The sequence below is a fragment of the Penicillium griseofulvum genome, assembly GCF_001561935.1.
Source record: "Penicillium griseofulvum strain PG3 chromosome Unknown contig_80, whole genome shotgun sequence".
Classification (NCBI taxonomy): domain Eukaryota; kingdom Fungi; phylum Ascomycota; class Eurotiomycetes; order Eurotiales; family Aspergillaceae; genus Penicillium; species Penicillium griseofulvum.
Window position 1 is genome coordinate 382,831 of NW_024467471.1, and position 13,180 is coordinate 396,010.

General features: G+C 49.8%; 6 protein-coding genes across 6 annotated transcripts; 4 read left to right on the forward strand and 2 right to left on the reverse strand.

Annotated features, from left to right (window-relative positions):
- Positions 1–2,028: 2,028 nt before the first annotated feature.
- Positions 2,029–4,092, forward strand: PGRI_011800 (uncharacterized protein; the record flags this gene model as incomplete). Its single annotated transcript, XM_040788893.1, has 4 exons — positions 2,029–2,245; positions 2,307–2,762; positions 3,513–3,847; positions 3,907–4,092. The coding sequence occupies 4 exons, from the start codon at positions 2,029–2,031 to the stop codon at positions 4,090–4,092; spliced, it is 1,194 nt and encodes a 397-aa protein (XP_040645846.1).
- A 191-nt stretch (positions 4,093–4,283) lies between these two features.
- Positions 4,284–5,602, reverse strand: PGRI_011810 (mitochondrial 54S ribosomal protein mL38; the record flags this gene model as incomplete). The annotated part of the gene is made up of 2 exons (XM_040788894.1): positions 4,284–5,008; positions 5,071–5,602. 2 exons carry the CDS (start codon positions 5,600–5,602, stop codon positions 4,284–4,286), a joined length of 1,257 nt encoding a protein of 418 aa, XP_040645847.1.
- A 585-nt stretch (positions 5,603–6,187) lies between these two features.
- On the forward strand, positions 6,188–7,015 carry PGRI_011820 (mitochondrial 54S ribosomal protein uL4m; the record flags this gene model as incomplete). The annotated part of the gene is made up of 1 exon (XM_040788895.1): positions 6,188–7,015. The coding sequence occupies one exon, from the start codon at positions 6,188–6,190 to the stop codon at positions 7,013–7,015; it is 828 nt and encodes a 275-aa protein (XP_040645848.1).
- Positions 7,016–7,374: 359 nt separating this feature from the next.
- PGRI_011830 (mitochondrial 37S ribosomal protein mS47) lies at positions 7,375–8,968 on the forward strand (the record flags this gene model as incomplete). The annotated part of the gene is made up of 3 exons (XM_040788896.1): positions 7,375–7,488; positions 7,541–7,702; positions 7,760–8,968. The coding sequence occupies 3 exons, from the start codon at positions 7,375–7,377 to the stop codon at positions 8,966–8,968; spliced, it is 1,485 nt and encodes a 494-aa protein (XP_040645849.1).
- Positions 8,969–9,438: 470 nt separating this feature from the next.
- PGRI_011840 (putative iron-regulated transporter) lies at positions 9,439–10,998 on the forward strand (the record flags this gene model as incomplete). The annotated part of the gene is made up of 5 exons (XM_040788897.1): positions 9,439–9,607; positions 9,742–9,845; positions 9,942–9,981; positions 10,029–10,675; positions 10,729–10,998. 5 exons carry the CDS (start codon positions 9,439–9,441, stop codon positions 10,996–10,998), a joined length of 1,230 nt encoding a protein of 409 aa, XP_040645850.1.
- Positions 10,999–11,132: 134 nt separating this feature from the next.
- On the reverse strand, positions 11,133–12,759 carry PGRI_011850 (uncharacterized protein; the record flags this gene model as incomplete). The annotated part of the gene is made up of 2 exons (XM_040788898.1): positions 11,133–12,116; positions 12,169–12,759. 2 exons carry the CDS (start codon positions 12,757–12,759, stop codon positions 11,133–11,135), a joined length of 1,575 nt encoding a protein of 524 aa, XP_040645851.1.
- Between the last annotated feature and the right edge of the window lie 421 nt (positions 12,760–13,180).

Consider the following 13,180-nt stretch of genomic DNA (forward strand, 5'->3'; position numbering starts at 1 on the left):
ATTTCGACCTCTTCAAGATCGATAACCACCACTTCCCCATTATCACATAACAGAAAATTACCTAGGTTCAGGTCATAATGCTCGGCCCCGAACTTGTAAAGCTCCTTAAAAGCTTTCCCGAGATAAAACTCCAGGGTTTTCTCTTCGACGCTTGATTCGGCTAGTTTGGCGAGATCACGTAGAGTTATACCTTTGATCTCTGAAATGATCAAGGCCTAGCGCCCATTGAAAGAGCTTTCTCCGAGTAGAGTTGAGATCATGGTGCACTGGAGCTTTTGTAGCTTTGTGAAGGCAGATATCTCATCGCAAATCTCAGCTTCTCGTTCGTGTTTCTGCTGCTTTACAATGACTGTTTCTCGAAGTCCAAAACGGGACTCCTCGAGTTCTAAGCGGGGTACGGTCGGGTGAAGCTTGTTCAGCAGCGTATCGTTTCTCATCGTGATACATTTGTCGCCAAAATAGATCATCTATGTTGTGTGAGCTTTGCCAAGTCATCCACTATGTATGTCTGGATGGAGCTTTACCAGAAACTTGACTTTTGAAAGCATAGGATCTATGGTGCATAGGGCAAAGTGGCTGGCATCTGTGTTGGTAGCTATCTGCCAGCCCTTAATTATCTAGTCCACATATACATGAGAATTTCGGGTTAATCGGGGTGTATACTTACAGAAAATAGCATCAAAGAAACTACCAAATACAGACGTTTCTAGGTCTACACGAGCTTAACATTGGGTAGTATGCATCTCTTTTGCCCAAATGCAATTTTAAAATGCGTCATATATGTCCCTTTGTCCCTTCAGAGCCCAATCTTGAGAATTCTAGATCTATCTAGAAAAAACAATGCAGCCAACTTTTCAATTTCCCTTTCGGCCCAGAATTGCGATCAGGCCCCTAAGCCCAACGCTATTTGCTACACTAATTGATTCGACGCTAGCTGGGCCACTAAGCTCTGCTTTGAATTTCTATTTTTATATTGCGCTTAGTCCTCGTTGGATTTTTAGTTGGAACTTCTACCCAATTGGCCCCCTTTACACCCATCCGAGTGCCCATCTACTGCAACCCGAATCACATCACATCACATCGTATTCAAAAGCGGTTATAGCCTTAAAGTCTTTATTAAATATAAAGACACCCACCCCAGTACTAGCTTTAGAAACCCCCACTACGCTCATCCCTCCAATAATCGACCCTATCAGAATATCTATCTTGGTCAACGTCATCTACAATGCCCTCTAATAAAGATCGGATGTATGTTGTTCTCCATGCACGAAGAGGCAAATTATTCATGCCAGACAGGGAAGACTCGTGAGACTACCATTCATGAGTGTCTTGAACAGCGAGATTAATATTGACTAGATACCATTGGTCCCTGATTGTAGGGCCAAAATTTGAGCATGAGAATAGCACAGGTTTCTGTTACCACGCGAATGAATGTCCAAAAGTGGGAGGGGGCACTGAGTGGTACTTCGAAGAGATTGAATGTCCACTTACCCCTAGTAGCATGCTAGTTCGTATCGTGATTGGGAAGGTACTGGATCCATATCATACAGCCGAAATTATGCGAAATACGCCTGTTCGACAGGGTCGCCCAGGGTGGAATTGTGTCGCCTGGGTAAAAGAGGCGTTGGAAACGCTCCAGGCCGATAACAAGGCTTTAGGCACGAGCATGCTTGAGTGGAGCATAGTGCGGAATATAGCACTGGCATATTGTCAAAGGAAGCAAGAACAGCATCGTTTTGATGGGCTGGGCAATTTTGATATGACAAAGGCTCCTACTTATGACTTGTTGGAGCAGAGGGAGACTGTCGCTTGAGTTCTTAAATCCAATATATCAAAAGTGTTCCTTACAAATAACATGGCCATCTGAATGAAGCTATAGTAAATATTCCCGAATAGGAAATCAACACAATCATCGTGACGTCAAACGGAAAGCAAGAAACTTGCCTCAATTTATATATTTAACCAGTTTGAAGACCATTAACAGTTCGCAACAACTTCGAACCCATCTTGAACTCAACGTACGACAAAATGTCAAATACCGAAAAAGGCTCTTGCTGCAAGGGAAATGAACTCCCAGGCGAACCACGAACATTGAAGAGTCGAGTCCTTGAAAGCGGAGCGTCGATGATCCAAGACTTCAGGCCCGTAAAACAAATCTGCGCACATCTTCATGCATTCCACTTCTACGCCAGCGACCCAACCCGATGCGTCGAGGCTAATCACTATTGCACCCATTTAACAGAGGGTATGTAACAGTCATGTCTATATTACCCACCCGTGGACATGGACATTAATACCTCACCCAGATATCCGCCAATGCCTGATCTACGACTCACCCGAGACCAACGCCCGCCTTATCGGCGTGGAATACATGGTCTCGCCGCGGATTTTCGCGACTCTTCCCGCCGAAGAGCGTAAGCTCTGGCACACGCACGAGTTCGAGGTTAAGAGTGGCATGTTGATCATGCCAGCACCGGCTGGGGTACCCGATGCGGTATGGGAAGCTGCGGAGACGGCAGAGATGCAGGATGTTGCGCCTATCTATGGCAAGACGTATCATTTCTGGCAGGTTGATCGTGGAGACCCTGTGCCTATGGGGGAGCCGCAGTTGATGGGCAGCTTTGTATCGAATGAGAGTGTGAAGGTTGCGCATCCTGCAGGTTTGGATTCGTTGTTGGAGGATCGGAATAAGAGGTTTGGGGTGGATCATCGGCAGAAGGCGAAGAAGAGGGAGGGTATTGAGCCGGTTGAGAAGCATCCTGGTACGTATTATGCTTGATTCGGGCTGATTGTATTTGGACTGACATGGTTGTTAGATGCTGATTCGATGGGCCGAAAGTCAATTTGATTGAAGCATGAATATCGCTCATTGATGTTGTCCGAGACTACAAAAGAATGTAAGAGAGCATAAGAAATAAAAAAATAAATTGTCTAATTGAAATGTCTCCCCGCTGCACATGCCTCAAGAACCCAGTCCCATAATGAAATGGGGTCATATTGAGGCACACTGGAGGACAGCGTATCTGACAAGATAGGCTGGTTGTTTTCATCTTGCTTCAAATCTTCCACACGTGCTTCGTCCTGGTTATGTATTTCGGCGACGGCAAGCTCTAGCTGGAGAAGCGAATATCCCAAAAGGGATTAGGTATGGGGTAGTATATGTAAAGAATATCGACTTGAGCATCTCTAGAAATGCTCAGAATAATCGAGGCATGGAGAATCCAGGTCCTTCTCAGCCCAGCACCCGCGAAACATTAATGGGCAGCTGATATAGCTGGAAGGCTCCTGGATATCAAAATCCAATGCAACGTCGATATTCTATCCCTAGTTCAAGACACCGTACATATTCACTGATGATGGGAGAAGAGGAAGATGTGGAGCAAAAAAATGGATTTTAAAGGTTCCATGCGGTCACATGACCATTCCCGACCGCGGAATAGTTGATGTAGCTCGATCTGAGCAAGACTAGACTTCCAATTCACTACACATGGAACACTTAATTCGGTCGCTAGTAGCGGGTTTCAACCCGCGCACAATTGGGCGACTCGCACTCAATGGCACTAGCACCTTCTGCGCCTGCGCGCTGATTTGGGAGCACCTGATAACCATCCAGCTGAGCGAGGGCCCGTCGATGTACCCTACTTTCGACGTGCGAGGCGACTGGCTCCTGATATCGCGCATGCACCGCAATGGAAAAGGAATCGAGGTCGGAGATGTTGTGCGATACGGTCATCCCAACTTTCAAGGCGTGCATGTGGCCAAGCGGGTAGTGGGCATGCCTGGGGATTTTGTCTGTCAAGACAAGCCGCTTAGTACGGATATTGGCAAGGAGGGGAATATGATTCAGGTGAATTATGTGTCTTGGTCCTGGCTGGGTTCGGTTGCTGACTTGTGATGTTTGTGTAGATTCCCGAGGGTCACGTCTTTCTAGCCGGCGACAATCTTCCCTGGTCTAGGGATTCGAGAAATTACGGTCCAGTGCCTATGGGTCTCATTAATGGGAAGATCATTGCCAGAGTATGGCCTCTGTCGAAGATGGAGTGGGTGACCAATCCGCTGCAACCGGCGCAACTGGAGGCCCAGAACATTTGAGGATCATACAGTGTACATTATGCCAGCTAGGGGGGTTGCAGTTTGCCGATGGGTGGTACTCGGGTTTATTTGTTTAAGCATACACATGGAGTTCGGTTGAAAGGGATTAAAACACTGTGCATATTCATACATATATCAAATTGTACAATACAAAACCCGGCTTGAACATAGAATAGGTGAGACAAACATGATCAGCGGAATGAAGAGGGGTTACGTCTCTTATATGGCAGAGGTTCGACTCTCTTGCGGCGCAGCTCCACATTGGCATTGTCAAATCCAATCGCCTTCATGACCTCCAGGGTCGTGTCGTCCCACTGGGTACGGAACAGGTGAGCACCAATGGCCTTGAGGTGGTAACGGGACTGGAGAGAGCGAAGAAGGGTAGTGTCGCGGTTGCTCTCCTTGGCCTTGACGGCGGCAAAGTCCAAAGGCTGGGAATCCTTCTGCTCCATGATGAAGAGAGAGAGACGGTGGTAGGGACTTCCCTTCTGAGCGACAGGTGGTAGCCAGGGGAGAACCACCTGGGAGTCTTCCAAAAGCTGCGCAAGATCGATCTTGGTGGAAGTGGCCGAGATGGGGACATTGACAGCCAGGAAATGTGTCTTATAATCGAAGTTGTTGTTCTCAACGTTCGGGACATCAGGGTCGACAACCGCAATGGTGACCAGCTTTTCACCACCCTCAAAGATCTGGACGTCGAGTTTGGGTGCGCTTGTGCTGAGCTTCGCATCGACGAATTCACCGGGTTGGACTTGTCGCTTGTTGAAGTACAGCTTTGTGTCAACGACGGGGTCGCAGTGAGGCAGGACATCGGGAACGACGTTCATCTGGGTGATACGCTGGACCAGAATCTTGCGGCGGTATTCTCGCCATTTGCGATCGGCCAAAAAGCGGTAGATAGGCTTGGACATGTCACCTGAATTGATAGAAAACAAACTATTAGCCAATTCCCAAATCGATTGACTTAGAAATCATTACCTTCATTATCTTCGAACTTTCGCTTGACTGCAGGATCGTTAATATCGGCCAGAACCTTGAGGCGTTCCAGGTGTAATTGCATCGCAGTAACGCGGGACTTCTTCGCCTTTGCTCCTCCAGACTCCTGGTCGGACAAAGCCTCCTGTCTGGCAAGGCGCTGTCTCATCACCTCAATTTCCTTCAACTTCTGTTCGCGGTCCGCAAGCAGAATCTTCCGGGCTTCTTGGAAACATTGGTAGGGCAGTTGCTCGAAAGGAAGGTTTTCTGAATCCTGGAGCGCAGCACGGCGACGACGAGATCCAATGGGGGCGGTTCCTTGTCGCAGCAAACGTCTTTCAAGACGGGGACTCGTCACAAGCGAGGGGTCGGGTGCCTTGTGGAAAGGTTGGCTCGGAGTTTCAGCCTCGGGCTCTCGAACACTGGCGGTCGACTGGAAGGCTCGCGTTTGGAGTTGAACTCCAGCCACGCCTCTAGAGTAGGTATTGCGAAGGCATTGGAGCAGAGGCTTCGAAGCCCGTTCGCAGTGGGCCATGATTCGAGGAATTGGGGTTATGATGGACTTGGCCTGAGAATCCGATGTTGTTGTCTTCCCGGGGAACTTTTTCTGTTCGGACCTAGCCTATCACGTGATGCTTCTTAGTGTTGCGTTATGTACTCTAACATGAACCTGGAAGTTTTCAAGCTCAAAAATGCCTGGTTATACACAGAAATGCTATCCATACTGTTTATAATTTTTGCCGCCTTTGATATTCCCTTATTACCCTACAATGTCAGGTAGCAATGACGGGGATAATGAGCCCATTACCTAAATTGGACTAGTTGTGTCTATACTTTGTAGGGCCCGGTTCTGCTGCCACCCACCGCCCGGTATCAACTTTTGCTCCATTCAACACTCCGGACATCACCAGCTTATACGTCGATCACGCACAGCCTTTCACAATGGCAGGTAACGATGTTGTTCGGTCTCTGAGGCTGCTTACACGCAGCTCAGGCGGACTTATGTCAGGCCCGAAGCAGGTGGCGGTTAGTGCCCTCCATGAATTCCTCTCGGCACAGATCTAGGACGCATTTACTGACAGCGCGTCGAATCATACAGCAACGGTGCCTTACACGCTCAATGGCAACCGAAGCCAAACCAAACGTGCGAGCGACTAAGGATGCTGTCCAGGTCGAACAAGCACAACGACCAGGGGGCCAAACCCCTGTTCAAGTCATGACCTACAGGTGGCCTGATTTGGAACCCCAGCGTCTGGTCCACTACTCCCGGAGGCTACTTCAGATGCCCGTTCGTCACGATATCCTCCACCGCGCAGTCATCTACGAGGGAGACAGCACCCGACAAGGTTCCGCCAACACCAAGTGGAGGGACGATGTGCACGGTAGTCACAGAAAGCTGTACGCGCAGAAGGGCTCCGGTCGTGCGCGTGCAGGTGATAAGATGTCGCCAGTTCGACGAGGTGGTGGTGTTGCTTTTGGACCTCATCCTCGCGATTTCTCGACCGATCTGCCACGGAAGATTTACGACCAAGCCTGGCGCATTGCGCTCAGCCACCGGCTATCACGCGGCGAATTGATTGTCGTCGACAACGAAATCGAGATGAATGAAGAATCGACTCCGTTCTTCATCAAACACCTCCTCCAAGCTCATGGCTGGCATGGCAAGGGCCGGTCTACATTCATTACACTAAAGCCGAATGAGATGCTCTCTGATGCGGTCGAAAAGTTCCACAACCAGGCACGAACTATCAGCGTCGAGGATTTGGATGTGAAGAATGTCCTGGAAACAGCAAGATTGGTCATTGAGAAGAATGCACTGCACAGGATCCTGCTTTCGCACACCACGGATTTGGCGAAGGTGGACACTCTCTTTTCGCCTTCAGCTGATGGAAAGAGGGTGTATCCGCTAGACTTTAGCCGGATGGCATCTACATGGAAGAACGCTTAATTTCGTCATTTTCTGTTTCCTTTTTTTTGGCATTATCTAGCTATGTACAAATAGACCATGTATACTTCGAACGTTATCACTTCTCCCAGTTGGGGCCTAAGGGCTACACCATATGTAGTTAGGTAACTCTTTATATTATTCCACAGTCATACTATTTGTTTTCCGTTTATATTATTAAAAGAAATGGCTTCAATTGGGGTGACCCCAAAATACCCAAGGACGTCGGTTATGGGCGGAGAGTTGACCCTCGGAGCGGAGAGAAAATCCAGCGAAAAACTCCCGAGGTCAAGAAAGCGGAGAGAACACCTGATTGTCACCACATAACCCCCTTCCTCGGTTCTCGTCATATTCCAGTTCTAATGTTACTTCGACAATTCAATCGCGTCTCCTCGCCGAGCTGGACCTCGCGCGTTCCTTCAGCCATGCCTCTACGCGCCAAGGTGACCAACCCTGCCTTTCGGCCAACTGCTATGGTATTTACCCTGTTCGGAGAGAAGCCCGATATTCAGTGCTTACTATCGTTAGATGTCGACTTCATCTGATATCCCCAAAGAGCTCCCCGGCGATGAGCGCGACGATGTTCTGTTCAACTCGATCTACGGCCTCCGCAGCGTTGAGCTCAACCGACCTAAGAAGCTCAACTCTCTCAACGGCTCGATGGCTCGCAAAATTCTCCCTCGATTGAAGGTTAGAATGGATTCCCGGCTCTTCAGAAACATAAAATACTAAGCGTTAAATGGATAGGAGTGGGAGAAATCTCATCTTGCAAACATGATCCTCATCTCTGGAGCCGGCACCAAGGCTCTCTGCGCAGGAGGCGACGTTGCTGCCCTCGCACTGCAGAATGAGAGTGGAGCAGAAGGACAAAAGGCATCGACAGATTTCTTCGGACTCGAATACCGCCTCGACCACCTGATCGCTACATACTCGAAGCCTGTTATCTCATTTATGGACGGAATCACCATGGGTGGTGGTGTGGGCCTCAGCATGCACGCCCCTTTCCGAATTGCGACTGAGCGTACCTTGTTTGCTATGCCCGAGACAACCATTGGCTTCTTCCCCGACGTTGGCGGCTCGTTCTTCCTCCCCCGTCTCGATGGTGAGACCGGCACATACCTGGCTTTGACATCGGAGCGCCTGAAGGGTGTCCAAGCTCTATATGCAGGCATCGCTACACACTACCTGCACTCAAGTGTTCTGAGCAGTGTTGCGCAGCGTCTTTCCGAGCTTACTTTCCCCGACCACGTCGAGCTTCCCGAGCGATTGCAAATCGTGAACAAGACCATGGCTGAGTTCTCCCTTGGACTCCCCTCGCTTGAGGAGGAGCCTATGCTCATGGCTGGTAGCCTGCGCACTGCGATTGACCGCTGCTTCAAATACAACACTATGGAGGAGATCATCCAGGCGCTGGAGAATGAAACTGAGCAAAAAGAGTGGGCACAAAAGACATTGGAGACTCTGTCAGGCCGCTCTCCCACTTCTCTCAAGGTTACCCTGCGCCAGATGCGTCTTGGCAAGAAATGGAGCATCTCGGAGACCTTCCAGCGCGAGCACAAGGTCGCTGCCAACTTCATGCGCCATCCTGATTTCGTTGAGGGTGTCAAGGCCCGTCTGATGTCCAAGCCTGCCCGTCAGCCCCAGTGGAAGCCCGCTACTCTCGCAGAGGTCTCGGATGAAACCGTCGATAGCTTCTTCGAGATCGCCGACCACGAGTCCCGTCTACCACTTCTGAGCGAGGGAGATTACCACAACTACCCTCATACCCGCTTCGCTCTTCCCGCCGAGGCAGAGATTGAGAAGGTTGTTCGTCGAGGTCACGCCTCGCGGAGACCCGTGGTCGACCACTTCCTCCAGAAATACGCTCACCGCGAGGGTGTGCGCCGAAAGGTCGTCGAGGTGATTGCCCGCCGGACGACGACATCATCTCCCGAAGGACTCAAGTGGGTGGATTAAAGAGATACTGTCTATAGCTTGTAATTTTTATTGTTGTGTATTAGAATTTATTGAGAATTGGGCCCATATACCATATACTATTGCATTTCCTGTAATTATCTTCAAGACAAAAAAGAACAGTGATGGTATTCTTCAATTAAAACTTCCAAATAGCAACCCCAAATCCTTCCACGAAGGTCCTCAGCCCACCCGCGGCATATCGGGCCCCGACACCCCAACTTAGTTCTCAATCAAATCCATAACCAGATTTCTGCACCTGCTATGGATTTCCACGCTTAAACATGGAACTTGAGTGCAGTTCCCAAGAGTCTAGTCGGCGCTCATTAGAAAGCACTAGCACCAATGCCTCTAACACCCATTTACCGACATCGGCGGATGACACTTCACGCCCCAATATCCCAACACCAGAAGCCCACTCAGTACTAACACGCCTATACATCTCACACACGCTCTCAGCATGGAACTCACGCATGTTCGAATTCGGCGCCGTGCTTTTCTTAGCGTCGATTTTCCCTGGTACATTACTATATGCCTCGATATACGCTCTAGTGCGGGCGTTTTCCGCCGTCGCGCTCTCGTCCTGGCTGGGTGCGCAAGTTGATCGCTCAGACCGACTCGTAGCCGTGAGACATTCCATTAGTGAGTTACTATCACTGAAATATTTCACTCTATCCATACTATCACTAAGGGTCAATATCTAATCAAACGAGTAGTATGGCAGAGAGTCCCAGTTGCGTTGTCATGCTTGTGCTTCATAACGACTCTATCTACAGACTCTTGGACGCTTACTATTATCTTATTCGTTGTCCAAGGCCTGCTGGCTTGTGTAGAGAAATTGGCCGCTACGGCTAATACAGTGGCTGTGGAACGAGACTGGGTATGTACAGCGAATCGTATATGGCTTATCTGCTTTCGTCCTTACATCCGATATACATTTCTCATTCTAGAAGAGACATAGCTAATAATTCAACAGGCAATCGTGATCTCGGAGAGTATCAACGTCCCCCGGCAAGGTATGAAACCTAAGTGACCTAAATCAACACTATCTAACTTCAACCAGACCTAAACGCCTCAATGAGACGAATAGATCTCTTCTGCAAACTCCTAGCACCAGTATCAATCTCCTTCATCGACAGCATATCAACCCGATCCGCAATCTGGACAGTATTCACCCTAAACACCGCATCAGTGTTAATCGAATACGTAGCCATCGCCCAAGTCTACAAATCCGTCCCAACATTGGCCAAGAGAAATCCACAAGCAGATACAAATATCACCTCACACAATCCACAGCAAGAATCTCCACTAGCACCATGGAAAGAATACATATCCAGCCCCGTCTTCCTAGCCTCCTTCGCCCTAAGTCTACTCTACCTAACAGTTCTATCCTTCGGCGCAACAATGGTCACATACCTCCTCCACACAGGCTTCACCTCGTTGGAGGTTAGCTACATGCGCATTGCCTCAGTAATCGCCGAACTATCGGGGACATGGACAGCGCCTCTAATCATGAACCGGATTGGACCGATTCGATCCGGATTATGGTTCTTGAACTGGCAATTTGTCTGTGTGGCTGGGTCTGCTGTTTCTTTCGTTGCTTGGGACTCGAGTTCGCGGGTTGTGGCTGGTACGCTGATTGCGGGTGTTGCTTTGAGTCGGATTGGGCTTTGGGGGTTTGATTTGTCTGTTCAGTTTCTTGTTCAGGAGGTAAGTGGACTTCTCCGTCTACTTTTGTGTTACTGTACTGAATGAATGCGTAGAATGTACCGGAACATGCGCGTGCGCGGTTCTCGGCGACGGAAATGGCGTTGCAGAATGTTTTTGAGATGCTTTCTTTTGCGTCGACTATTGCTTTTCCGTTGCCGGGTCAGTTCGGGTATCCTGTTTTGATTAGTTCCGGGGCTGTGGCGGTTGCTGCTGGGTGTTTTGCGGCATATGTGCGTAAGGAACGGGGTCATTTACTACATCGATCGAGGTGTATGGGTGGGGATAAAGTGTTATATCGAGCGGTTGGGTCTGGGGAGGTTTAGGATGTCTGAAGTGGTTGTTCTTGTGTACTTTATATGAACGGGCCAAACATATCAAGGAAAGCAAAGTCGCTGGAATATATGTGTGAAATGCAGAGCTATTAGAAAGTCATATATACATACGCCGAAAATGATGTTTAGATTATAACGAAAAAGTCCGAAAACAATTCCCGCCGCACACATTTCGAGTCTGCCCATGTGCGCGACACATCCTGTCGCCGAGTCATCTCCTCCACGAGCATCAGGACCTTATCAGCAGTTGGGTGGCGAGTGGTCGAAGGAGCCGAGTCAGCTTCGTGGGCTGCGGCCATACGCTGAATCTCGTGGACAATCCACTTGCGCTGCTCCTCTGTGCCCTCGAGTCCAGCAATGAATAGCGGCCACAGGAAGCTGACAGGCAGATGGTCCGGGCCGGTCGAGTCAACAGTAGCCAGTTGAATGATTTGGTCGACGGCGCCGTTAACACGGTCTGTGCGGGGGTATATTGCAAATGCAACGCGGTGCAAGTAGATAAAGTTGGCTAAGAAGTTTGCCACGTATTGTCTGAATGTGCGGCAGATTTCCACTGCCACAGGGGCACTCAGGATATCGGTCAGTGCTTCTGGTCGTCCGTAGACGTCTATTACAGAAGGACGTCGGTGCCAGAGTGTTTCGAGGTCTGCGCCGACTTTGTGGGCGAGCTGGAGAACTTCAAATTCATCGGTGAGGGTTCCGCGGCTGCGATGGTGGAGATCGATGCAGACTATGCGTCGGACGACTTGTTGGGCTTGTACGAAGAACTGGAAGGCCGGGCCTACGATTGATTCGTAGACGAGGTAGCTGGGGCTGCGGAACGGGTCTGCGACGCTGTCCTCTTCTTTGTAGTTGTCTGTTGGCGTTTGGGGGGTTTGTGTATCTAGTGGTTTTAGTGGTATACTATGTTCTGGGATGTTGCCGAGCTCAGCGAGAGGATCGCCATCTCGGCCTGCAATCAGGGATTTGACATCTAGCAGCGAGACCCATGACACCAGGAGATGGCCGATACCGGTCCAATGTCGGGTTCGGTCATGGAATCGTTGTAGAATAAGATACCCGGAGTGAATATAAGAGGTTCCGGTGCATATTTCGGGAGATGAAAGAATCTGAGATAATATGAGCCGAATCCGCTCGATCTCCAGACCAAGCAGAACGTACCTCGGACATCATTAAGAGGAAAATAGCACCAAGGACTTTAATGAGTGTGGAGTCGGTCACCTCGCCATGGATACAAGCTTGGATCTCCGAATCAGACACTCTATAGAAAGTCGGCGCCCAGCGCCATCTTTTCCCTTCCATCATCGCTTTATGGACATCTGCATAGCAGTACAAAGCGTTCAAAAGAGGACTAGAATCCCGTGCTTGAGCCAGTAGTGCTGGTCGCATATACTTCCATTCGATGGTCACTGGCGCAAAAAGAGTAGCTGGCGGGTCAATAGTCTGAAAATGCTGTAGTAGCTGGTCCTCGTACGAAGTACCGCCTGCATCGGATAAGCTCCCTCGCGTGGCTGGAACGTCTGAGGCGCTGCCAGTTGAGGTCCCATCAATAACTGGAGATGAAGTATCTGGAGTAAGTGGAATGCGGCGGTCGGCTGAAGAGTGCCCTTCATCCATGCTTGATATGGGGTTCACGGGTAGCGACTGCGACGCCGGACTAGCGGTGAACGCCATCGCGAGTCCGGTTGTCAAATCCAGGTGTTTCTGTTTCTGTTCCAACTCAGAAGTGATCCCGCCCATAAACCCTAGCATATCAAATTCGGAAGGATAGGAGTCCTGGTCTGTAGGGAGCTGCCGAAGTGTAGTTGTCGCCGGTATTTTGTGGTGGCCGTCTGCCCGGAGCACGGTACTAAAGAAGTTGATGTCCGGGGATCGGGATGAAGTTGTGGCTGTAGGGGATGAGCTTGAACCCTCTAAATTCGATGTGTTACTCGGCGATGCTGCTGTATCATTTCGGCGAGTTGGTGGTGAACCCCACCCCACCCCGGCAGCGATAGGGGGTTTATAGTGACATCGTAGACGGAGCCGGTCGCAATTGGAGCAACTTGGTTTCGTTTCGTCGCACCGGACCTTACGGGCCCTGCACGTTAGGCATCCTGTCCGTCGACGCGGGCCCGACCTGCCAGCTCCCCGGGCTTTTGGCACCTAGGAGAATTTCATGTTAGTATGGGGT